This window comes from Carya illinoinensis, chromosome 1 (genome assembly GCF_018687715.1).
Source record: "Carya illinoinensis cultivar Pawnee chromosome 1, C.illinoinensisPawnee_v1, whole genome shotgun sequence".
NCBI classification, from domain to species: Eukaryota; Viridiplantae; Streptophyta; class Magnoliopsida; order Fagales; family Juglandaceae; genus Carya; species Carya illinoinensis.
In genome coordinates, this window is record NC_056752.1 from 20,718,941 (window position 1) to 20,746,599 (window position 27,659).

At 34.6% G+C, this 27,659-nt stretch overlaps 1 protein-coding gene across 3 annotated transcripts; it reads right to left on the reverse strand.

Moving 5' to 3' along the window:
- Positions 1–2,783: 2,783 nt before the first annotated feature.
- LOC122313064 (probable plastid-lipid-associated protein 10, chloroplastic) lies at positions 2,784–8,657 on the reverse strand. 3 transcript variants are annotated; one of them, XM_043127798.1, is made up of 9 exons: positions 8,441–8,657; positions 7,780–7,931; positions 7,571–7,684; positions 7,288–7,422; positions 6,373–6,468; positions 4,988–5,068; positions 3,703–3,789; positions 3,371–3,426; positions 2,784–3,288 (listed from the first exon to the last, which is right to left on the reverse strand). In XM_043127798.1, the coding sequence occupies exons 2-9, from the start codon at positions 7,927–7,929 to the stop codon at positions 3,174–3,176; spliced, it is 834 nt and encodes a 277-aa protein (XP_042983732.1). In that variant the 5' UTR covers positions 7,930–7,931; positions 8,441–8,657; the 3' UTR covers positions 2,784–3,173. The 3 variants fall into 3 exon arrangements, with proteins under 3 accessions (XP_042983732.1, XP_042983715.1, XP_042983723.1); XM_043127781.1 differs by having other exon boundaries at positions 7,780–7,952; XM_043127789.1 differs by having other exon boundaries at positions 7,780–8,318.
- Positions 8,658–27,659: the final 19,002 nt, after the last annotated feature.

Below are 27,659 nucleotides of genomic sequence, written 5' to 3' on the forward strand. Positions count from 1 at the left end.
CATGCAGCCTCTCACTCACCAAGAGAAGCTTCCCATTGGTCCTAGATATCTGTAGCAGCCCCTCAATAGTCAAGGATAGCTACTGGAAATTCCCACAAGTTTGCCAACAAAGGTGGCTCCATTAGGTAGGCTTCTCCTATAAAATGAGATATTTTGCAATGGTGTAAACCATCCTCACTGAGGTGAGCGATCAAGGCAGAGGGATGTGAGCAAAATATAAGTTTTGGGGAAACCCAGAACAGAGGGCCTTTTGAGAGATAGAAAGCTTATTTATGAGTGTTTGTAATTTTGTACAAACACATTGAAAATACTGAGTTTCCGCTCCAGTGGATGTAGGCAAGGTGCCAAACCACTTAAATATTATCTCTATATTGTCTCGTGTGATTCTTGGACAGTTTTGATATCCAACAGTGTGCCATTTCCCACCATGGACAGTGAACTTCTTGGCTAGATCGTTGCTCGTCGTAGGGGTGGTGAGGAACGGTGGGCATGGGTAGTGAACTAGCTTGCTGTTTCTCTTCTCCACTGAAGCAGAAACTATTACTGGTGGTCTCTATATCTGGTCCGAGACTAGTTGAGCTTCAAAGCAAGAGGGCACTTCCAACGGTGGGGAGGTGTTTTGGCAGGTACTGGACGTGGCAAGCAATTCTACAGTGGGCAGAGTTTCTGTTGGTGGCGATCAACGTGTCAGTGACAGAAAATGCCACTGGACATGGATTTGGCCGATGGTGGTCATGCCAGCTCATTGGCGCCTGGTGTGGACCTTGTCGTGCACCCTCTGCATGCACCGTGCACAGCACCCACGTCGATGGGTAACAGGTGGAAATCACCGTCGTCTTCTTTTGGATGTTCGTCAATGCAGCCATCCTCTACCAGCTCCGTGTAAAGGAGGTGGCGGGTCCTCATGCCTGCCAACATGAAACACTAGGTGCACGGTGCCCACTATGCATTGCATGCACAATTCACACTATGTCCTCTGCACATGTTATTTATTTATTTTTAACTAACAATTTTCATTGAATTAAAACTGAGTGAAAGATAACCCAAAAAGTAAGAGGACACTTATCTCCTTGTTTGGAGATGTATCATGAGTCGGGGATTCTTCTAGTTTCAATTTTGGTATAAAGAATTAATAAATCGATCTCATAGCGATGTCAACTGTTAATGTTAAAAATTACACAATAAATCGAAATGAAGGCAAGAGTCATCCCAGCCCACAAAGATGATTAGGGCGTCGATATTGCACTCTTCACGTTCATCCACAGTAGTAAATAATAAATCAGTAAATAAAATTAAATAAAGAGAGACAGATTTATATAGTTCGGCATAATGCCTACTTCCACGGGTTGTTTGGGGCGAAATCTATTATAACTGGCAATTTTATAATCTCTAATAACATCACATATCTCACAATACAATGAAGGAATAAAGGGTTTTAGGAGTTTGAAGACGATACCTCCTTTGAGATAACATCATTTGGAGTTAGTATGTGTGGTGGAGTCTGTACATAAGGAGCCCGTTGATTAGTAGAGATCTCATCTTTTTATAAAGATCTATTTTCTCATTTAGAGTAATTGAGTTCAACTTGTTTTGCAAACTTATTTTCTTTTTAGGGCCCAAGTCAATTTACCTTATCCCTTATTGATAAATCTCTGAGCGAGATTATTGGCTTCATCTCTTTCTTTATTTTTAGCAATGGAGTGGACCAGTCGACTTTATCCTCAACAGTGGGTCTAAATAGGAAGGTAGGTAACAACGGAGGATAAAGAGATCGAGTGGGTGGGTGTTCAGAGAGTGGCAAAGCCACATACTCACCAATGGGTGCAAATATACAATTCTCTTAACCCATCCTCAAAATAAACAATAAAAAGAAGGATTGACTTGCGAAACCACCACTCGTGGGTTTTTTGGATTTTGCTTGCTTGGGTTCAAACAAATATAAATGATTACATATATCTCTTTTTAAAAGCTTGAATTTGATAGCATTATGAGTCTAAAACGTGCATGCCAACAATAATGTTTTTCAATAATGTTGTAATGTTCCAATAAATATTCAGATGTATCGGAGATCCCAATCATATACCGCATTAAGCAAACTCCACCACCATTCCTGCAATTTGATTATTTTTAAAAAAATAAAAATTAGGCTTTCTATTTTTGCGATTTACTCCTTTAGGTGTAGTTTGCTTAGTAAGATGAAATGATTTTAAATGAAAATTGAAAGTTGAATAAAATATTATTATAATATTATTTTTTAATATTATTATTGTTTTAAGATTTGTAAAAATTAAATTGTTTATTATATTTTATGTAAAAATTTTAAAAAAATTATAATGATGAGATGAAATCATTTTTGTATCGAAATTAAGCCTTAATTAAGTACTTCATGCCTCATAGTGCAGAGTACACAGTGAACCCATTAGAAGTGGACACCTGACATTTTAGTTTCGCATCAATTTTTCAACTAAAAAATAAAAAAATAGATAAAAGTTAAAAGTTGAATAAAATATTATTAAAATATTATTTATTAATATTATTATTATTTTGAAATTTAAAAAAATTAAATTATTTATTATTATTATTATTATTTTTTGTGAGAATTTAAAAAAATTGTAACGGTAAGATGAAATAAAACACTTCTTATATTCAAAGGTGACCTTAGTTTTAAAAAGCCAAGAACTATTAAACTCAAAGCAGATAAATTTATTTCATGTAGTGAATTAAAAACAAAAAGAAAAATAAAAAAAATATTATGGATTATATAAACGAGACAGAAACATAACTTCCATGTGAAAATCCAGGGATTTAATTTTTTATTCTTTTTTGGTAAAATCTCCAGATCTTAATCGTGTTGTGAAAGATATAGCTGCAAATGCCTCCATATCTAGTAGTATACAATATACATAGTTTTGGTAGTACCAAACTCCTTTGCCTCTGCCAACAACGGTGCCGTACTGCAGCCATGGATGATCTCCCATCAATGCTGTTTTTCGTTAATATCCCTCTGTATATATGATATTTACTTTCTAATGATTCTTTAGTATTTGTTATATAAAATCCAAGGAAGATTGCCTCAATGTTGTAGGTCCTCATATTTCCACATCCAAGCTCAAGCTTTTCTGGTGTACAAATTGCTAATGCCATCAGAAAACATAAGTTGAACTCAGCCCTCATCATTCAAGAGGTTGAGCTTTGGTAAACAGGAACACTCCTCCACCGCCAACGGCACGGCCCAAAAGCATATTATCATCCAAATAAGAAAGATAATACAGTCCTCCTACTGATTGTCTGCAATTCAAACACACTTGGCCACTTAAGGTACAAGAAGCACTGTAACTGATATAATGAAAATATAATGAACCTGACCTACCTTCCTGGATCTCTTACAGGGATTTGAGCTCTGAAAGCACGGATAAACTGCAAGATCTGCATTACAGGCAAGCGCATTATTTCTCAAGTAGTTTAGATAATTACTTGCGTCGGCAGAGTCATCCAGGTAAAAGTCAAGAAAAAGGATAGGATGTAACAAAGACCACATCCTCTTAATAGTAAGCTTGTGCTTGGCATAGCCAATTATTGGCCGAAGGTTTCGGAGATAAGACAAACTGGATTTGGGACCCATTTGTTCGATACATGAAGTTGCAAGCAAAACTGGTTATCAAAGATTAAAATAATCTGTGATAACTTATGTGGATGACTTACTTGTAGGCTTAAAAATGACCGTGGTAGTATTGCTGGAGCTATTAAAGCTTGCAGCTCTTCACTGATATTTATATTTTGAACAGCTATCTGCCAAAAATAAATAGCAGGACTTAGCTTAATTCAGAACAAGCACACGCCAAGTAGTTTGTCCTAGCAAGTAAAGAAGTAACAGATTATCTTAATGAAGTATCAACCAAAAGGAACAAGGCCTCTGCCTTTTTGTTGATATGTTAAACAAATAGATATTAATTTTTCGACAATCTTAGGCGATGATGAAGCAATCACAAGAGCTTCATAATCTCCTTGAATAACCAGCCATTTTATATAATCTAATTGCAAAGATATCATGCCTTAATGCTTGGTTTCAAGCTTATAATCTAAAGCAGTAAGATCTGGAAATGAAGTGGCAATATAAGTCAAGCATGAGACACAAAATGGTTCTCATCAGAAATTTGATAAGAATGCTTACTGATAGCAGGTCTCTCTCTAAATCAGTCTAGGAACAACAGATATTTTGACTAGCACATTTTGAGCTAGACCAAATGGAACAACTACAGATCTAATGAGCAACAAACTTACCCGATCTGCAGAAATCCACTGTTATGTTGGGATGTGGAGAACAAATACACACGTCAACCCAATGAACCCATCATAAAAAAAAAAATTAATAGTTTCACGTTTATTCCTCCATTTTTGTTTGCAGAAACCAATGATGCTCTAAAAGAAATTCAGGACTATCAGAAGAGGATTGAGGGAAATAAAAACCATTTTCAGCTGTGAGGCAAGACAACTGTAGGATGGAGGTTATTAACAACAAAAGGAGATTAAAAGGATTGCACTAACCAAGACAAGACCTGACATTTCACCTTAACACTAACTGCGAACAAAACTTCAGGGTGGCCAGTCATAAAATTACGGGGCTAGATACTCTTAACAAAATTGAATATGAGAACGAGAATGGAACACAATAGTTTAATCTTTTTGGTCTTACAACCATTATAGCTGATGTCTTCTCATAGGCAATAGAAGCTGAACTGTAGCTTCAATTTTCATTCTCCCTAACAAATTTTCCACCAACTAGGGGATAAAGAAAAATAATTGACAAATCAAATAAGATGATAATATATGGAAGGAAAATACAGAGCATATGCCACATTAATCTTTTAATAATTTTAACAATATTCCATGGAAAGTCCATCACAATAATAGGAAACAATCACAACTGCTATCCTTTGCTATTTTAGTATTTTAGAAGCCATGTTTCATGAACGGTATAAAAACTAACCTCTTCAAACTGAAGGTAGATATTGCGCAAAGAAACCGTGGTAAATTTTGCCGAGACAAGTAGAGTGGCACCTTCTTGTTCCTGCAAACATAAGAACCATGAAATCAACTGCAAAGAACCTGCAGAAGTTTTGTTCCATCAACGAGGAAAAAAACAAGGATCAGTTTACCACAATCTTGAATACAACCTCAAGATGTGGACTATGTACAATATTCTTCCACAGTTTCCACACAAACGAAACACCACAAACGTAAGTCTTAAACTAACAAAGATCAGTTTACATTGATAATCAACATAATGCGTCAGAATTCTATCAGTAAATCAAAAGTTACAGCTTATAAGACTTAACGACAACGGATATGAGGGAAACAAGGCTATACTCTTACACAATCAAGATTGACTAAAACATCTGACCAAAAAGTAGTAGAATTGTATGGACAAGTCTTAGAATGATTAATTGTCTCTTTCTTACAGGTGCTCTAAGTAGAAAACTGAGAGATATGTAAGTATTTGAATAATCAATGCTATTTGTTTGCATATATGTGTGCACGTACATGTTCTTCAAGATGAAGTTGCCTCTTTATTTTGTAATTTTCCTTTGTTCCCTCTTCCTTTGGTGTTTTAGGTGGCTGCTCAAATGCTTCAGAGTTTCCTTAAAGCATGGTAGATGAAATGTTTGAGCAAGACAAAAGGGGCCGTATCTGGGAGATATCATTTGACTCGAAGGAACTTTGAAGGGATTAAATTAGTTCAAGCAAAATAAAAAGGTGAAAAATAAATAAGCACATTCTCCAGGGATCCTTTTTCTTTAGCCAACAGTTTTGCAGATTTTAATGTTTTTTGGTTTATTCTAGTTGTACTATTTCTAGGAAAAGAGCCACATCTGATGGTGTCTGTTTTTTTCTTCCTCTACGTTCAGATACTTGGCATTGCATTTTGTCCCTTTTGTTACATCTTAGTCATTGTCAATATGAACGCGATACAGAGTGAAGCTGTTTTTTTCATATAATCTTCCAGACTAAAAACAACTGAAGCTGTTTTTTTCATATAATCTTCCAGACTAAAATGTGAAATCTCATACATGCTGCAGTGAGTGGCCCAGGAGAAAATAACAGAAGTGCAAGTACAGAGTTGCTTTGCAATATTCAGCATGGTCATAACATATTTGGGAACCTATTAATGCACATAAACTATTCAAATCATATTCATATTGTGCATGTGTGCACGCCTGCAGTGCTTATGTGTGTCGGTGAGAGAAAGAAGACTTAAAACGCAAAGAAGCACCAGACAAAAAATCCTGTCAAAATGAAATTTCCTGGCATCAGATCTATAACTAAATTACTTCCCCAATGGGATAGTTGGAGGGAAGAAAGGCAGATGTTTACCTCAAATAAAGTTGGAATACTCCATCGAACAACATTGCGTACAATGCCTCCATTTGATTGATCCCGACATTCAAATTTTTGAAAAATTTGCCCAACCTAAGCTCCACATTTATGCAGAAAACAATTTGAACGATGTAATAGGGGAAAGGCATGAAGAGAATGAAATGATAATTCATGTGATTGATATGTCATAGGCACAGAAGATGGAATAAAAAAATCATAATCTTAGACGAAGTATAATACACCAGATTGAGTATAACAATGTGGTAAATGAGACCCTATATTATTTGAGACGGAGAAGTTCTTGCTCTTTATAATGATTCAAATAGGACTATAGGTCCAGATATGGTTTGGGCTTTCCTTGAGTCCTTACAAGTGGTATTAGAGCCAATCCTGACTGAAAGTGTAGGACTTGAGTCATGCCACCTATGGAATGGCCAAATGGGAACATCAAGGATTAAGGAGGAGGAGATTATGATACCTAGAATGGGTATATGAAGGTGGCGAAAAGGATCCCACATTACTTGAGTGGGAGAAGTTCTCACTCTTTATAATAATTTAAGTGGCTCAAATTTTAACATTGATTACTCGTTTTTTACTATGGAACTAGATGTGGTTTGGGCTTTCTTTGAGTCTCTACATGAAGTGCTAACCCAAGATGTAGAAATAGAAACATCCTCAGGCAAACAAACATCCTTAAAAGTTATTTTTTTTTAACAAAAATAAAATATGGCAGACAAGTTATTTTTCATTTTTCAATACCCATCATGTAATTTGGTTACTGGTAATATTCATTTTTTAACTGAAATAGGGATTGCATAAGAGCTACACAAGGGTCAGAAATATAGCTGAAACAAGTTGCTTAATTGCATACTTTGGTAAGGGAAATGCACCTTAAATTTCAATTCTTAGTACCTGAAAGAAAGGAAGTCTAGCAGCAGCTTCAAAAAGAACAAGAACATCAGGGGCAGAAGTATATTGCAGGCGCCATGTGCCATCCAACTTCACCATGTCAATAGGAGAACCCATGTTATACCCCTCCACACTCACCTGCCAATTGTATATCCATAAATTAGTATCTGAACGAATCATCTCTTATATACCAGCTCCTAACTGTCATTAAATGAGCATCCAATGTTGGATGTAGAATTAACAAGCAGGAGTATTTTGAAAGCAATGATATTGAGCAAAACCATACAAGGGCCTCCTCGATGGAAGAGCGTTGGTCAGCAGTTGTAACGAGGCCCCGTTGCGTGTCTTGAATAGCTCGCAATAGATCATGCTTTCTGTTCTCTAACACAAAGTCATATGCCTGAAAACCAAATCAAGACATTTGTTATGCAAGAACAATGACTTGGAAGAGCAAAACGAATAAATAACCGAAAGAAGAGGGTTGAGAAGAGACACCTGACTGGTTTGGGCAGCAACAGTTGCGAGACATGGAGATATTTTCTGATAGGACAGTTTTCTACGAAGTTTAGAGCTAAAAGGCTTAACCTCAAAAACGGCTCTCTTTCCATTCGACGGGTACAATGAAGACGCAAAAGCCAAATCCATAACTTCAAATATGGGTGCAAAAACTGATATTATGAGCAAGTTAGCATTAAACTCCAATCAAATTCAACCGAATGAATGAGCTCATAGGCATCCCAATTGTTGATAGGCTCTAAGCGCACTGTGGGATTCACACTATGAAGTCTCAAAAACACTCGCCGATAATCATATTTCTGAAATTCCTACTAAGAGTAACAAGTGAAGTCTGAACGGTTTGATTTGAATGAATAGGCCAATCGAGATTTCTGTGTGATAGGATCAAATCCCACTTTGGCAGGACATTCAAGCTCTAGAGTCCAAGGGGGCTCACAAGTGCAATTGCTAGAAGCAAACTTTCAGAGCTCGGTGCCATGCCAACATTGGGCGAGCTCTCAAACACAAAAGGTATCAACCTTTCAAACCGACAAAAAAAAAACGAAAAATTGGCTATTTTCCTCAACATTTGGTTGAAAACTTAGGAAATCCAGTGAAATGTGGCCACCGAGTTGAAAACTTGGGGCAACAAACAGCTTACCTGCCGAAGTTTGCTACACACTAATGGTGTTAGCTTCGTTGGTGTTACCGTTATGACCAGTTAACTCTATCTCGTTCCTTCTCTTGTAATGCAGAACCGGTGGTGGTTGTGGGCGAAGGACGCGGGGCCCAGTATTCACGGGGAAGTTGGGGCTGAGGACAGGCGAAATCCGGGTCGGATCAGCTAAGGAAATCTAACTCCAAAGAGAATATACCTGCAACGAGTTATACAAGCACTCAAGCAGCAATGTAATTACGTCTTTTAATTTAAATTTTATATGATTATCCTTCGTTTAAAATAGTCATAAAATCAAGAAAAATGATAGAGTTACTATTATTTTATCACTTATTTACTACTTTTTTTGTATTTGATTTTTTTTTTAATTTTTTATTTCACTTAATAGTTAAGGAAGTGACTATTAGTAAAATTATATATTTTTTTAATTTTTTCTTAATGACTAAGGATGTTAAAAAAATACTTAAAAGAAAATGATAAAAAAAATTCCTAATACCTTATAAGTAGTAAATAGGTAGTGATAGGGTAATAAGCTTACCACTACCCTAAAATCAAATAAATAAAAAAATAGAGTCGTAAAATAAAAAAGGACACTCTTCAAATTATTATGAGTTTTATCTTTTTAATTCATAGTTACCAAAATTTACATATAAAAACTGTTACAGATACAAATAAATTATATAAAAGTAAACTCACAAATTGATGTGAATTTATGTGATACATTAGATTTACTTTACATTAAAAATAATTTTACAATCAGACGTATTATATCAAGTCACGTCAATTTGAAAATTTATTTTTATGTAATTCCTTTATGATTAAATATTTCTCTTGACATATTATATTTTCAAGCTTTCAAAAGTTGACAATTTTCACCCTAATTCAATTAGCCTTTGAGATTAATGAAAATTAGCGGAAGTGGTACACCTTCATCTCAGCTTACCATAACTTGACACTTTTCACCCATTTCTTGGAAGTTGCAAAATGTTTATTTATTTTTCTATAGGAAAATGAATCTTTATTCATCTAAAAATCAATTACATCATAGAATCTGAACAAAAAATTTGGAAAATACAATTTAGAAATGAACTCTACCAAATTAACATGTCTTCAAGGGTTCATGCATGCTTTGCCAATCTATGGGCTGCTTCATTTGCTGTACACCTTGTATGCTAAATTGAGCATCTTGGAATCATATTCATAAGCTCCTTAACATCATAGACCAAGTTCCCTAAAGACCAGTTCTAGCCAACATCAAGTAAATCATTTACTAAGAGAAGAGAATCAAATTCCACTACTAGATTATGCAAAACCAAAGGAACACATAATTCTAAACCCCTTAAAATGGCTAGTCACTCGATTTCCATTGGCTCATTCACTTCTGCTTCCTTAATGCTTGCTGCCATGAGAACCTTGCCTTTGTCATCTCTGAGAATTACCCCAACACCTGCCTTACACTGATTATTGAAAATAGCTCCATCGACATTCAACTTTACAGATCCTGCATTAGGTGATATCCAACCACAGATGGACCCTTTGGTTTGATTTGATCCCTTCTTAACCTCATTATGTTCCTTATATAAAGCTAATTCCTGATTTACCACTTGATCTGGATGAAGAGTCTTTCCTTCAAAAACTTTCTGATTTCTTCTATACCAAAAGACCCAAGCACTGAGAAAGAATCTGTCTAGGTCACCTTTGTTATGCACTTTAAGAGCTAGATTCATCATATCAGTCCTCTCCTCTGCTTGTATCAAATAATGGAATTGTTTATTCTAGCTTTGTCGAATCAAAGGGCAATAGAATAAAGCATGAGAAACATCTCTAGAGTCCCCATTGTAGAAAGAGCATTGATCTTCCATTAGCACCTTTATGTTCATTAAATTATTCTTCATAAGAATCCCATTTATGCAAATTCTCCATGCAAATACCTTAACTCGATTGGGAACCTACATTTTCCATAACTGCTTCCATATGACTATATTCCCCTCTGCATTTGAGCATTCCCCACCATTACTCATTCTCTGTGTTTAAAGAAAGAATCTATAGGCACTCTTGACACTATACATTCCACTCTTTTCATGTTCCCATATTAACCTGTCCTCCCTGTTTACTTGCCCAGTTGGATCGTAAGTAACCTCAGTTGCCTCTCTTGGTGGTAAAACTCTCCTTATTTGTCCAACATTCCATTACCTAGTATTTGTATCAATGAGGTTCTCAACTTTTGCATCTTCCTGATAGTTTGCTTAATTCTGAAATCTTGGTATAATTTTGTAATCAGGTAGCCATAAATCAATCAAGATATTAATTGATTTTCCATTACCAACCCTCCATTGACAATTCTTGAGCAATTATTTCTTTGCCTCTCATATGCCCCTCCAAGTATATGATGGGGTTGAGCTCAGGTTGGATTCCTAAAAATTAGTATGGGGAAAATACTTTGCTTTGTAGATCTTATGCAAAATATTTTAATGTTACTAGTTTGATGGTAAAAGGGACATAATCTTATTAGTTTGAGGGTGAAAAAAGTATTTATCCCTAAAAAGGACAGAATTTTCTTTTGTATTATCAATGGCCACCCACCTTGCCAGCTTGATCCATGCCTCACTATTTTAGTTAAATTTATTTATTTATTTATATTAATTTTAAGGATGGTATTTAAACATTCACTTGAAAATCTTACGGTTTATTTAGAATTAAGGGGGCTTTTGAACATAGGGTGTGAATTGAAAGAAATTGGTAGTTTGAAGTAAAAAATTGTTAATTTTAATAATTATAGGTGCAATTTGAAACACTGTTATAGTTTGGGTGCACAAAATGAAATCTCTCTCTCTCTCTCTCTCTCTCTCTCTCTCTCTCTCTCTCTCTCTCTCTCAATTTATGGTTTACAAGTATCCCTCTTGGAATGGTATATCAATTACTATTGCTGTAGGTGAAATTAGGGGTGAACAAAATAGCTGGCAACCAATTTCCACCCAAAACTTCGACTCGAATTAACCTACCAAAAAAGAATTGGATCAGAATTCAGAATCGGAATTCGGAATCTTTCGTAACCATTCCAGAAAAACAACTCGTAATTAGGTTATTAACTGATTTCCATTTTCATTTTGTACCCATCTCTCTTTCTTTCTCTATGCTTTTATTTTCTAGGATTTATCATTTGTGTATTTTGCTTTGATTTGAGAAATGACCTGGATTCATTTCTGGCCAAGTGGAGCTTGGAAAGTCGGCGATGTCGTTCTAGACCAGATCCTAGTGAGGCTACATGTGTTGGTCGTTGATGATTATCCTGCATGCCTTGTGGTCTTAGAGAAGATGCTCTGTATTTGATAGTGGTGATACAGAAATTTGAAGGGGCTAGTCCTTATCTTTTCATGGGAAAGAACTTGTGTTGCTCTGCTTTGGCAATGAAACCTCAAGTAGAGTGGGTTCACCCCTCCTTCGATCCTCTGCTTCAGTTTCTTCATCAGTTACATTGTCTTCCAAGACAGAAGGTATTCCAAGATCTTGTTCTCTGCCATCTCGAAGATAATGAAGCAATTATCAGTGATGACGAAGAAAAGAGAAGCAAACAATATCATGCATGAGTTTAGGCTTTATTTGGATTTCATATATTGTTCTATAAACTCTTGATCTTCAAAAGACCTTCTTGAAGATTACTCTTGATCAATTACTATTGCTGTAGGTGAAATTAGGGGTGAACAAAATAGCTGGCAACCAATTTCCACCCAAAACTTCGACTCGAATTAACCTACCAAAAAAGAATTGGATCAGAATTCGGAATCGGAATTCGGAATCTTTCGTAACCATTCCAGAAAAACAACTCGTAATTAGGTTATTAACTGATTTCCATTTTCATTTTGTACCCATCTCTCTTTCTTTCTCTATGCTTTTATTTTCTAGGATTTATCATTTGTGTATTTTGCTTTGATTTGAGAAATGACCTGGATTCATTTCTGGCCAAGTGGAGCTTGGAAAGTCGGCGATGTCGTTCTAGACCAGATCCTAGTGAGGCTACATGTGTTGGTCGTTGATGATTATCCTGCATGCCTTGTGGTCTTAGAGAAGATGCTCTGTATTTGATAGTGGTGATATAGAAATTTGAAGGGGCTAGTCCTTATCTTTTCATGGGAAAGAACTTGTGTTGCTCTGCTTTGGCAATGAAACCTCAAGTAGAGTGGGTTCACCCCTCCTTCGATCCTCTGCTTCAGTTTCTTCATCAGTTACATTGTCTTCCAAGACAGAAGGTATTCCAAGATCTTGTTCTCTGCCATCTCGAAGATAATGAAGCAATTATCAGTGATGACGAAGAAAAGAGAAGCAAACAATATCATGCATGAGTTTAGGCTTTATTTGGATTTCATATATTGTTCTATAAACTCTTGATCTTCAAAAGACCTTCTTGAAGATTTTGTAGATAATCCACTCATTCTGAAAGAGAAAGCAAATATAAAATGAAAAACACGACAAAAAAGAGAAGATTAAAGAATTGCAAATTAATTGATGGCGAGACTTCTTATTCTAAAGCAAACTCAAGTACTAGTATTGTCTATTAGGCCACGTATTCAACCTCATCTCTAAGAAAGATTATTGATTGCATAGACTGCTATTAAAGAATAATATATTTATTTATTTATTATTATTATTATTATTATTTAAAGAGGGGATCGGGTTGGGTCTGGTCTGGTTGGAAAACTGATTTTCCTTAAACACGTTCGGTTAGGGCAATTGATTATTCGAGTACTCAGGCTCGCAAAAGCTTCTTGAGTTAGGTAGGGTCAGGCTGGATGAATAGTCCTAGGCAAAATCAACAAGTGGCAAATGATCAACCCATCTTTCTTTGAGCTCCAACTGACCATCTCTTTTAGAGTGCCAAAGTTCAATGTGGTCCTCATAGCCAATTTAAACTGAGAAAAGATATTTGTAACCGTAAATTGTGCAACCGTCGTATAATTACTTTAAGAAAAGTGAATAAAATATATGACCCATATGAAAAGGATTAATTTTTTAATAGTGAACTCTACTTTTTTTCAAAGTAATTATGCAACATTTACGTACTTCATGGTTGCATATAGAATTACTTTTTAAACTCTTCCAAATCCTCAATGTAAACTGAGCATCTCTATCAGACACCATCGCCTTTCATACCTCGTGTAGTCTGACAATCTCCCAAACATATAATTGGGCCAACTTATCCATTGTCTATAGGTAACACCTATAAAAATTTTAGAAAAATTATTATTATTTTATGCTACTTATTTATTTAGCTATTAGCATTTTTTTTTTTGGTTGGAATTTTAATTACGCTTTAAATTCAATTTATTGTGGATAATTAAAAGTGATTGGAATTGGACCCTAAAGGATTTTAGGGCCTTAAGTTATTGGGTTTAGAAGTTAAGTTTGAGTTGGTTGGTATTAGGGTCACTGTTGGGTTTAGAAGTTAAATTTGAATTGGTCTGTACTTGGTTAGTCATCCAAGCTCGTGTTTAAAACAAGGACCCAAGGTAAAGCTTAAGACCCATGATCCAATCCAACCCAAGACCCTTGAAATGGGTCCAACCCGTTCACCCAAACACATGACCTAGTTCACTATAAACTACCAAGATCTGAAACTACATATTTATATGGAAAATACTAGCCCCACCGTTCTTGAGTCCCCTTTTTGAGTCCCGCTTGATGTGGCATCCAGTTGGCTAACTTAATAGAATAAAAAAATGCCATGTCTTCTTCTCTCCCTTCTTCCTGAAAACTCCTTTTTCTCCCTCCCCTCTACAAGCCTTCTTCTCCCTCCCCTCTCCCTGCATCTCGAAATCACCTTCACGCTGCCTCCTTCTCCTCTCTCCCTGCATCTCTAAATCCCTAACTTCTTCTTCTCAAAAATCCACATTCTTCTACCTCTAGAAAAAATGAAGCCTTCTTCTCCTCTCCCTGCATCTTGAAAACCCTAACTTCTTCAAGCCATCTCTCCCCCTGAAAACGGTCTCCCTGCATTTCCCTACAAGCTCGAAGCTCGAAAACCCTAACTTCTTCAAGCTTGATGTTGGAATATACAAACTCACATAGAAGCCTTAGAATTGAAGTTTTGGAGAAGCCAAGATAAAGAGGTTCAAAGATGAGAGGATTTTCAATTTATAGTTAAGTCAGTTAAGTTAGTTGGCCGGGTGATATTGTATAGCAAGTCAGTTAATTTGAAATTTTATATAAATGAAGCTTTGTATAGAAAATTGTATTCGATCAATTCATTAATGAGAAATCTCTTTGATTTCCTTTTCAAGCCTTTCTTTTAGTTCTCGGTCAAAGATGGGTTTGATGGAGGCGAGGGTAGACGGTCGGGTTTTGGGGGTAGTTGAAAGGGGTACTGGTTTGTAGAAAATGAAATGATTTGGGGGCAGTCGAACGGGGGCAAGGGAAGATGATGGTCATGGGTGTTGTTGTGCGGAAATGTAATCGCGGAAGCAAATGAAAAAATAAAGGAAATGCCATAGTGGTGTGCCCACGTCAAGCGGGACTAAAAAATCGGACTCAAGAAAGGTGTTTGTAGCATTACCCTATTTATACCGGCATGGTTTAAGCCCTCCATGCATGTAAGACATCCTCTTCCAACTAAGGTTGCTACACCTCTAGTGTTCTTCTATGGCAAGTCCTCCACCCAACCTCCACTAGTAGGTAAGCCCCTGCATTGCTGAACCACACTTGGTTGTTTCTACATTGCACAAACAAGGCAGTTTCTTAAGTTGTTGTGCCTTTATCACGTTGTTTCTTCATCCGTTAACACTCTTTGGTATATTTCAGAACCTAGAACACCTCATAAAAAACCTTGCTCCCCCCCCCCCTAGCTCAACCCTACGCAACCCATTATCACCATGAAGTGTGATTGATTGTAGCTTTGTAAGAGCATTCACATCGGTTTATTCAAACTACTTTTCATCTTTAAATTTGACTGATTTTATCCATATTTGGCCTACATTGGATTAATCAAACCCATTTCATATAAATTATGAGCTACAGTAATTTCATCTTTTTTTTTTAAAGATGAAAAGTCTTATAGCAAGTCTAAACGCATTGTTTATTAATTTAAGCTCCATCTCTCCCGCGTTTCTTCCTTTCTCTTCTCTCCCACGTATCATCCATTCTCTTCTTTTTCTAGTTTTTTTTTTCTTCTTTCTCTTCTTCTTCCCTCTCCCACGTCTCTTCCTTCTTTCTCTTCTTCTAGTTTTTTTTTTGTTTTTTAGGTTCTTTCTCTTCTTCTTCCCTCTTTCTCTCCTGCAGTTCTTCTTCTTCGTCTTTCACTTCCTTCTCTCCAGCACGGCATCGCGACGGCTTCACTCCAGCACCGAGTTTCAACAACACGGTAAAATCTGGAACCCTAGCCTTGATTGTACTCTTGATTTTGTTGTTTAGGTTTGATTTTATTGATGTTGTTTGGATTTGTTTGGTGACATTTTACTCTAGTTTTAAGGACTAAGCATACCCATTCCGTATACCCATTTCGTATACCCATCTGTTTGGATTTGTTTGGTGACATTTGTTTGGATTTGTTTGGTAATATTTTGCACATCTTCTCTGTGATCCTATGATTTGGGAACAACCTATGTATTGGGAACAATCTGTGATTTGGCATTTGATTCTTGATCCTGTTTTGTTTTCTCACAGAAAGGTCTTGCAACTATTGTCCTGTATTGTTTTCTGATTTGGCATTTGATTCTTCATTGTCCTGTATTGTAAATGTTGAACTTTAAGTTCCAAATTCCAAATTTATTGAAGACAAAAATGAGTTTTATGAGGAAGATGATGGGGAATTACATGATAATTTTCTTTCGTTGTATTTTGTTGATGATTGAATACAAGATATTTAACATGTGCACGGAAGGATTTGGGATGTACTGAGCATAGAATTATGAGTTTATGTACTAAGCATATTGGAATTAATATGGTATGTACTGAGCATATAACATACATGGTTGTTGTATGTTATTTACTCAAAATGTTTTTTCACATTTTGTGTTTTAAATGTTGAACTTTAAAAACCAAATTTAGAATTTATTGAAGACAAAAATGAGCAATATTGTTGTGCAGTTTCTGCTATTGTGTATGAACCAATTTATTCCATCTTAATTAACTCAATTTGTTCGGTAAAATAATAAATTGTTGCCAAAAAATAAAAGGATTTTGATGCATACCCTGTTCATGGAACTTCCTTGTACTATGTTTCTACATTTATGTTTGCATTTGATATTTATGCATGGTTTCTTACACAGTTGTCTATCACATATCATACAACTAGTGAAAAGTGCTAAAATTAACTATTGATTTCAATTAACCTTCTAAGCATCACCCATGCTAAGCCTCTTCAACTGGAGATTCTAAAAGTTATTTTCTTTAAAGTATGATTGCAAATGTTATGGTCAAATAGATATTAGAATGAACTATTTAAATATGAAAATGATATCTTCCTTATGATTAGTGAACATGTGAATATTCCCACAGTTTAGTGCATGTGTACATATATTTCAGTGCTTGTACATCTGAATATGTATGTCAAATTATAACCACTTGGTTTTCACTTTTTGGTTGGGTTTCAAAATGCTATGTGGTGTTATTGTTACTGGTGGTAAGGTTTTGACATGTACAATGAAGGGTTTGGGATGTACTGAGCATATTGAAATTATGTTATTTTGTATGTAATGTGCATATAACATACCCGGCTGTTGTATGTTCTTTTGTATTAGACTTTGTATAAGACTTTATGTACTGAGTTGTTATTGGAGTTATGAGTCTAGTCATGATTTTGTACAATTATATTTGAATAAAGGATGGACACCATATTTGATGAAGATCCATTTTTTACCACTCTATTGCAAAGTGGTTAACAAGGAATCTCTAGTACCCTAATGACTAGCAGCCATAATAATGTTGGACTCCGAGTAACACAATTGGCAGGTGAAAAAAGGCCACCTAATAAGAAAACACAACGAGGTGTGTCTTTCACCGTATAGGAGGACAATCTCCTCGTGTCAGCTTGACTCAATATTAGTGTGGATGCTATCTGGGGGACAGATAAAAAATATTCGCAAATGTGGAAAAGAATTAGTGATTATTACAATGAGTATAAAAAACTTAACATGGCAAATCGTTCTAGGGGGTCATTGACCAATCAATGGTCGATGATCCAAAAATGCACAAATAAGTTTTGTGCTGCTATGGCCCAAGTAGAATCATTGTATCCAAGTGGTGCAACAGAACAGGACAAGGTATGAGTTTCTAACTACATTTGGTTCTGAATTTTTTTACTGAAATTTTATTATCACATTCTCACTACATTCGTATATTTAGATTGAAAGAGCCAAAATCATTTATAGACAGAATAAGAAGGCCACATAATACAACATGGAACCAACCAAAATGGCAGCAGCATGTTTCCATATTGTCAACGATAAGGAAACCACATGGGAAACGCCTTGCTATTGCGGACTCAACTCCACTAGGAGACAAAACTTTAGATGACAACGTAGAGGTCATTTCTGAGAGACCTCTAGGCAAGAAGGTTGAGAAAGAAATAGAGAGAAAGAGGAAGGCTGGAGAGACTTACAATGCTAAATTTGCTGAGGCCTTAAATGACATGAGAAATGACAGAGCCATATACATTTTTGAGAGAAGACAAGAGATTAGCAAGAGTAATTCTGAGAGGACTGAATTACTAGTGGAGAAAAAAGATGAAGAATGATATGGAGAAAATGAAGATCGATATGAAGATAATGAAATTAGATCTTGCTGGCATGAATAGAATACAACAACAGTATTTCTTAAATATTCAAAAAGAGATTTTCAAGGAATCACAAAAGCAATTTTCATCTACATCTCTGCCTCCATCTCCATCTTTTGATTTTGAAGATGTGTAGCCATCTTTGTCTCAACCTGTTTTGATCAACTATATTATAATTAAACAGTTTACAATTGGTTTTAATAGCTGGGCAGCCACATGTGGTTGAAATACATGTGGCTGGGCAGCAACTACTGCCTATGCTATTTGGTGGCTTTTTATTATATTGGATTGTTGGAATGTACAGATATTGGCCTTTGTTCCGTTGGGCTGTTATTTTGGACAGCAACTATTGCCACATGTAGGGCTTTTTTTTGTTATATGCTTGTGATCATGTGATTTTCTCATATGTTATTTGTTATATGCTTGTCCTTGTGATCACTCCATGTCTTAGAATAAATGCAGTCATCTATTTTTAAGTGATTGTTGGAATGTTGGGCTGTTATGTAGGATTGTTGGACTGTTATTTTGTTAGAGATGCTGTTATTTTGTAGGGCTGTTGGGCTATTATTATGCATGCAGATGCACACAAGCAATGGAGCAGTTAGAATCTTAATGGGATCTAATGCTGCCGAGGTTGTTCGATTGGGTTGTTATTTTGGGCAGTAACTATTGTTACATGTAGATCTGTTGGATCGTTATTTTATTATATGCATGTGATCATGTGATTTTCTCATATGTTATTTTTTTATATTTTGAGATTATTATATTATAGATATGGGATTATTATGGATTGTACATATGAAATTTTTATTTAAATATGAGATTTTGTCATCTATATAGATATAAGATTATTATATTATAGATTGTTAGATTATGAATATGATTATTGGAGATTATTGAACATTAGAAAAATAAAATAAAAAAGTAATTAAAAATAAATATTAATTAAAGAAAAATAAATATTAAAAAATAATAATATTTTATTATTATAGAAAATGTGATGGCTAATCCAATGTAGATTTTAAGAGTTAAGTGATTAGCTAAAAATTAAAAAGATACATATTCTTCAAATTTTGAAGATTGAGATAGCCAATCCAATGTCAATGCTCTAAGAGTACTTTGGTTGCTCTGCTTTTATGTGCAATGCTGCACCACTTCAGTTTAGCTCTCCCTTTTGAGTTTCAATCACTTGTATGCCGTGTAGGGTAGTTAGCCCCATCAACCCCCAGAAGCTAGACCAAACCGAAACCACCAGCTCAGCCAACGCACCACACAATTTTGTTAGAAGTTGCCGATGAGATCACTTCACCACTCTCGATTAGGGGTGTAACCAGTTCAATACGGTCCGATTTTAGACAAATTTTGGAACTAAACCAGTACGAACCAATACCGCACCAGTTACACTCCTAAACCAGTACTTCTGGTTTTACCAGTTCTGATCTGATTCTATTTATTTTCTAGTTTTAATTATCTACCAAAAAAAAAAAAAAATCTGCCATTAAAAAATTGTTACCACGTAAAAAATCTGCTATAGAAAAATCTGCTATAAAATAAATCTGCTACAAGTTCATATTACAAGTTGCCATAAAATAGTATATAATATATAGCATACATATAGTATATATATATACTAATACTATATATTATACTATTATAGTGATACTAATATGTATGGCATATATATAGTATTAGTATAATACTAATACTATACTAATACTAATACTATATATGGATGTAGTGATTTATATAGTTATTTATATATTGTTGATTACTAATAGTGATATACTAATAGCTATTTAACTACTAATACGTTAGTGTCTATCTTATTTAAATATTTGATTTTATATGTTAGTGATAATAATTAATATGCTAGTGGTTACATATATGCTAGTGATAATATATTATATGATGGTTACATATACTTTTTTATATGAGTGTATATGATTAAATGTATAGAAATGTATTTATGAAAAAAAATATATATTATAATTTATTATGTCATAAAATATATTCATCCTTAATATATACAATTTATATTAATAACATATGATCAAACAAATATTTATGTTTAAGATTAGAATTTTATGTTATTTGATTATAATGAGTAATAGGATTTTAAAATTTACTCTTATATTAATTAGTAATTTAGCATATAATATATAATTATTATATATATTATATATAAATTATATATAATATAAAAAATCATATAATATATATACAAACCGGTCCACTCTGGATTGGTTCGATGTTAGAAAAAGGGAAACTGGAACCAGACCGGTTCCAACTAGTTTTTCAAAAGGTTAAACTGGTATCGGACTGAACTAGTGGTTCTGAACCGGATCGAATCAACCGGTTCACCGGTTTACTGATTTTTATTTTCACCCCTACTCTCTATAACCCTCCCCACCTTTCCCTCTTTCCACCAAACCGTCCAACATGACCAAGGCATGAGTAAGGACACTACATGAGTCACATGCATAAGGGGAGTCATCACGGTAGTCATTGGCATGTAGGAGAGGACCTTGTGGGTTGTGCACATAGTTGATGTGTTGTGAGTATTTTGGGTGAGTAGGCTAGTGACCATGGGAATGAATGAAAGAGTATAGAGTTGGGCAGTACAAATGTGAAAAAATGGTAAAACAAGGGTTGCACATATGCCAAGGTTTGTGCAAGTCGGGTTAGGCATGATCTTGTGCGTGTGTGTGGGGTAAGATGCGAGTATCAGCAAGATACATCAGCTTAAGGTGTTTCGGGTGGATGACTAGGGGCCTTAGGTTGAGGGGTAAAGCCATGAAATTATGATGCTTTGAGAGATGTTAAGTCAGATTTGGATAGGAGGATGTACAATTTTGACTATATGATTGATTATAGGTGCCATTGGACAGTTCGTGGCATGTGCATTAAGATTATTATTATATAATGCTTCGGGTAAGTAATTATATTAATCATGCCTTTTGTATCATTTTATAGAACTAGAAGTACTGCTAGTGGCTTCCGGTGTCCAAAATGCCTTGAATAACGATGTTGGATACGATCTCGTATCCACACCTGTATTGAAAATACATTATTTATGCTATGAGGATATGGCAGGATGGTGTCACCGTTGATCTTTGGAAAGAGAAGTCTTTGTTGGAAATACACTTGGTCCCTTGTCGAGCCTTTCTTTAATACTAGCATGGGCACCACCGTCCATTCGTTAATGTGAAAGGCCAATATGACCATTTCGATCAATAAGGATTAGTTTGATTACATAAAATTAAATTATTTTATCTCATATAATCATTATAATTTTTTCAAATTTCTATACAAAATATAATAAATAATTCAACTAATTTTTTAAATTTCAAAATAAAACTAATATTTGAAAATTATATTATAACAATATTTTATTCAACGTTCAACAAAACATCTTATCTTATCTCATATGAACTGTATAACTAAACGAGACCTAAATGGCTCAAATGGCTTATTTGGACACTTGGAGTATCTCATAATTATGTAAATGGCTTATTCGGAGACTTGGAGTATCTCATAATTATGTAAATGGTAGGGAAATAATTTGAGTTAAATCATTTTATTAGATTTTGAAAAATAAAAAAGAAAAAGTTAATGAGAGAGAAATAGTTTAATATTATTTTCAGTAAATGAAAGAGATATGATTTAATATTATTTTTATTTCGAAGTTTTGAAAAAGTTGTATTGATTTTTTGTTTTTTTGTTTTGAAGTTTATAAATTATAATGATTAGGTAATGATTAGATGAGAATGTTAATAATTTAAAATTGATAAGTGTTTTGTATTTGAATGATATTTATAAATGAAATTATGAGTGATATTTATAAAGGAAATTATGAAAAATTGTACCCTAAGCCTATGACCTATAATGAAGCAAAGGCTTAGGTCCTCATCTTATCAACCGGCTTTGAATGGAGTTAGGGCCCATTTGGATATTTAGGCTTGTTTTTTATAGTAAGTTGAAATGAGATGAGTTGAGATGATTTATGAATAATAGTAAGATATTTGATTTGAGATGAAATGAGTTAAAATATTTTATGGAGTTTTGAGAAATAAGAAAGAAATTTGAATAAAATATTATAAAGTTAAGATATTGTTAAATTTAATATTGTTTTTATTTTGAGATTTGAAAAAGTTGGATTATTTTTTGTGATTTATTTTAAAGTTTGAGAAAGTTGTAATAATTAGGTAATGGTTAGATAAAAAAGTTAAAAATTTGAAATTAAAAAATGTTTGTACTTGTGATATTTAGATATTGGGATGAGATGAAAGCATCTCTTTATCTAAACCAGGCCTTATAATATCTCAGTATATCTGTGAATAGTAGTGAAATCGTTTTGAATTAAAATATTTTATTGAGTTTTGAAAAATGATAGAGAAAATATTGAAAAAAATATTACAAAGTTTAAAAATTGTTTTAATATAATTTTTATTTTGAAATTTAAAAAAGTAGTATTATTTTTTATATTTTCTTTGGGGGTTTGAAAAGGTTACTATGATTAAATAATGATTAGATGAAAAAGTTAAAAATTTAAAATTGATAAATATTTTATTTTTGAATGATGTTTGAGAAAAAAATATACGAAAATACTATAGAACAATTATATTACCGAACAGACTCTTAAAGTCTCCCGAAATAAGCCAATATTTAAGATCCCTTGAACGAATCTTCAATAGTGTCAAGGCTAGACTAGAAATGTGGTTTGTTATTCCAAATAATAGTCTCCCAAGATCGGCATGACCTTCAAAAATTTGGATTGATACCTTTGGGGACATTCTTTTAAAAATAAGGGAGCTCCATGTATGTTCCACGTGCTAGAATTTAGCGCACTGGTTTAGACCTACAACCCGACCAGCCAAAGCCTATTTTGAACCCGACGTGACAAATCCATATATATATATTTTTTTGCACCATTTTGGAGATTGTACAAAATTGAAAATATGGAAAAAAATAATACTAATAATAAAGAGAGAGAATTATCAAACTAAACTAGTAAAAAAAGGAAACAAATAATTCTCCACAATACCCCCAACCCAAAATGCTAAATAGAATACCATAGACCCAAAATCAGATTCACTGCAAGCAAATTTAAAATAGCTTACAAACCAAAATGATAGAAACCAAGATGAAAGCTCTTCGAAGACAGATTCTGATCAACACCAACACCCTATGAACATGTCGACCTTACACATTTTTCCAAAATAATCAAGGATATAACCACTAAAGGTTCTTTCATTTGTGTCATATCTTTGATTTCCATACATCTCGAATCTTCGAATAACAAATACTAACCCTTTGTGATACATTGTATTTATGTGAGTTTTAATTAAATAATTATTTTATTTATTGAGATTATGGGTTTCCTTGTTTTAAATTTTGAGTTTAACTTCAAACCGGTTGTAGTGTGTATTTGTGTTTTGCACCATCCAATAAAAAACCAACACGTAGGGTGTCTAGGTTATTTACAGTGGGTACAAGTTGAGAGGAGCAAAACCAACCCTTTTTGCCTTTCGATCTACAGATCTTCTAAAGTCCCCTTTCTCTTCTCCCTCTTCCCCCTCAAGCCCTTCAAGCTATATCCTGAGATTCTCAAGCCCTTCAAGCTATATCCTGAGATTGGATGAACTGGAAGAGGAAAAAAAATCTTAGGAAGAGAAAAAAAAATCAGAGGTACATGTTGAGAGAGAGAGAGAGAGAGAGAGTTTTGTATACATGAGTCTACAATGGCATAAAGAAGCCCCAACAGTATCCAAGCAACTTAAAAAAAAAAAAAAACCGATATATCTTGTCAAAATCAATACGAAAAGTATCCTACTCTCTTTAGTACTCTGAAATCGATCCTAAATCCTTTACTTTCTCCTCTACAATCTACCAATCCCATAATGAGTTCTTACATAAATAAATTTTGGTAAATCATTGACAAACAAGAAAAATAAAAAATCTTTACACTGTACCAAACCAAATAAGCAAATACCCAGACGAAAATTTACCGTTAACAAAAGTATTCTCTCGCCTTCAACCCACCAATGCCAGAGAGAGATGAAAACCGAGAAAGCCATGAGCGGTCATGCATTGATGTTTTATATTTTTATTTTTAGAGACATTTTGGTCGGTGCTTGAAGCTAATGGCTGAGACACCACAGAAGCTAGGTGCTTTGCTTTTTCCTCAACCATTATGGTGATGTTGATTTGATGGGGGTTATCGGCATATGTTTATATACTACAATATGTAGAGAGAGAGAATTGACTGCGATGCCTGCATTGCTTGAGGGGAGATCAGAGAGGGAGCGCGACTGAGAGGTGAGAGAAATTGAGAACTTCGGCTTGAGGAGAGAGATATTGATGGGGGAGAAGGTAACGGGAACAGATTACCTACCTTCACTTCTATTTTACATTTTTTAAAAAGCATACACGTCACAATTATATTAGAATGTGTAAATATAATGTTAGCACCGAGTCTGGTTCCTAGCCTTTCTCTTAAATTTTATATGATTAACATGGTATTATTTTTACGATTTCTAATTGTGAAATTTAATTCAATGTGTTTTATTATTATTAATTATTGTTCATAATTTAAAATGCTCATTGTTTTAAATTATTTTATTGTTAGATTTTATTATTTTATTTTACTTACTCACTATGTTCAAATTATTTTTATTTAAATTGCCGTTTTAAAATTCTTTGCATTCACTACAAGAAAAACAGGTAATTGCGACCAATTTATAGCAACGAAAAGAGTATTAGCAACCAAAAATTGATTGCTAATACTCTTTTCGTTGCTATAAATTGGTCGCAATTGCCCGTTTTTCTTATAGTGATTGGATCAGTTTTGAGATTCCAAGTTGAAAAAGCTAGACCTCATTTCTTTTCATTCATTTTTTTTTCCATTTTCTTTTTTTCTTCTTTCTTTTTTCCTTTTTTTCCTCCCCTGCTTTCCCACACTTGACCATCCCTTCTCTCATTTTCTCTTTGTGAGCCTCTCCGCTAGCCTTGTTGCCATGCATTGCCCATTGACGTCACCGCCCACCTCAGCTGCTCCCCCTCATGCCGGCAACCCAGCCCCACTGATCTCAACCCCCACGCCACCCTCTACCTCCCTCACGCGTGTCCAAACCCGAATGGGTTCTTCTATTTTTCCTCCATCGCATGGCCTTAGCGCCGCCACCATGGCATTGCCTAAGCACCCTCAACCTCCTCCAAGCTTCCTAGCGCCTCCCTCTTTCCCAGCCATGCCCCATGACGCTCCCTGTTTTCCCTCTCTTTCATGCACGGGTTGGTACTCTCAATCCCACCATGCGCCACTACACCACCTCACCACCACCACTAACGGCTTCCCCTTCCATTGGTGACCTTCCTATCCAATCTCATGCCCGACTGTGACCGCTAGCCACCACACTCTCCCACTGCCTCTCTCCAATTTTCATGGCCTATTTCCACTGTGTGCCGCCACTGATGGCCACCAACCACCACCATCAACTCCACCGACCTCCATAAGTCTCTCCTTGGCCAACCCAAGCCTTTTGTAGCTCCCTTTTGAAATTCTTAGTTTGAAACCCATGGCCATTGCTTGGAAAACACTGTTTGCCGCTGCTCCGCCACTTTTGGCGTGACTTTTGATCTTCTAGAGTTACCTTTCGTTATTGTAAATAATTTTCATCTACTTTTTTACTGCTATTCACAACATATCTCAACATACCTTAACACTCAAACTCAACCGGTCTCAACTTATGGAGTGGCTTGGAGCATGACGAACAATGTGGCGCATTAGCACAAGGGCTTCTTCTAAATCTCAAGGTTTTGCACAACTAAATTTAGCTAATACTTATTAATTTTTGGCTGCCCACTCAAAATTTAAACCTAGTATTGGATTAATCATTTCACTCTCTATAATTATAAAATAGTATTATTATTTATTTAGTTTTTATTGAATATTTTTATTTGTTTTTTTAGATAAATTTTTATTTTTATGTTCATAGCAACAATCTATAAGATAGGAAAATTTTACATATCACATTTATATCTCACTTTCATCTTGTTATGTGGTATATGATAGAATGAAAATAATACATATAAAATATGATATTTTCTAAAAATAATCACATAATTCAGTATGCATAAAAGGAATGATATTAAAAAAATAATTTGTATTATATATGTTGAACTACTATTACTAAAAGCTAAGATGCATATAATATGGCTAATTCAATGCTGATCTTAGTTAAAATAGCCATAATTTGGCCTTATTCTTTTGCCAACTATGAATGCTCTTATTCTTTACTTCCAACTAAACCCACCATTAATTCTTTGTACGGAGGTCCTCTCAAGACCATTGGTGAGATTAGAAACATCATAGAATTTAGAAGGTATTAAAATTAACAGAGAATATCCACATATTTCTTATATTCTTTTTACAGATGATCTAATAATCTTTGGGAAATCAAAAGAAAAGTCGATCTTGACTATCAATAAAGTCTAAGAGAAATATAAAACTTGGTCTGGCCAACGAATCAATCAAAGTAAGTCCTCACTCTTTATTATCCAAAATACAAGTTAGGTAACAAGAAGGATAATCTAGGCAAATGTCATACAAAGAATCGTTCTAAAAAATGAAATACCTGGGAATGCAGACAATGTTTGACCGATCCAAAAAAGAAGATTACAAAGATTTGTTGGCGAAAACAAACAACAAACTGGATGGCTGGAAATAAAAAATGCTCTCTGAAGCTGGTAGAACCATGCTCATCAGATCAGTAGCAAGCTCTATTCCATCATAGCAAATGTCAATACATATGTTCCCAAAGTCCATTTGCAAGACACTCAATGCCAGTTTCAGAAATTTTTGGTGGGGAAAATCAAACGATCAAAGGCACAAGTTTGATCTGAAATCTTAGAAAATCATATGCCAGTCGAAAAAAGATGGAGGTCTGGGTTTACGACTGATGGAAAATATGAATGTGGCTTTGATAGCAAAGACAGGATGAGAAATGTGCAAAACTCCTAATGGTATCTGGAAAAAGCTATTATCAAAGAAATATAAAAAATCAAGCGTCTTTGAAAATACGATATCAAAAGTCACTGACTCACATTTTTGGAAAGGATTACTCAAGACAAGACCATTGTTGGAAAAAGGTAATTGTTTTAAAATTACTAATGGTTTGTTTGTTAAAGTTTGGTCCGACCCTTAGATCTTGACTTTGGAAGGTTTCAAACCTACTCCCCTAGACCATACAACGGACCTCTCAAACATGATGGAAGTATCAAAGTTGATTTCTCAAGCCAATGGATACCTATCCTAATATCATTTTTCAACAGGATATTATAAATGAAATTCTAAAAATCCTATTACCCCTTTCAAACCAAGGTTCAGATGAACTCATCTGGACTAAAACACAAAATGAAATTTTTTCAGTCAAAACTGCCCAT

Coding starts and splice junctions, on each gene's coding strand:
- LOC122313064 (XM_043127798.1), bottom strand. CDS start 7,929: ATGGATTTGGCTTTTGCGTCTTCATTGTACCCGTCGAATGGAAAGAGA. Junction 5,069..6,372: donor GTATTCCAACTTTATTTGAG/GTAAACATCTGC, acceptor TTATGTTTGCAG/GAACAAGAAGGTGCCACTCT. Junction 3,427..3,702: donor GGTCATTTTTAAGCCTACAA/GTAAGTCATCCA, acceptor CCTGTAATGCAG/ATCTTGCAGTTTATCCGTGC.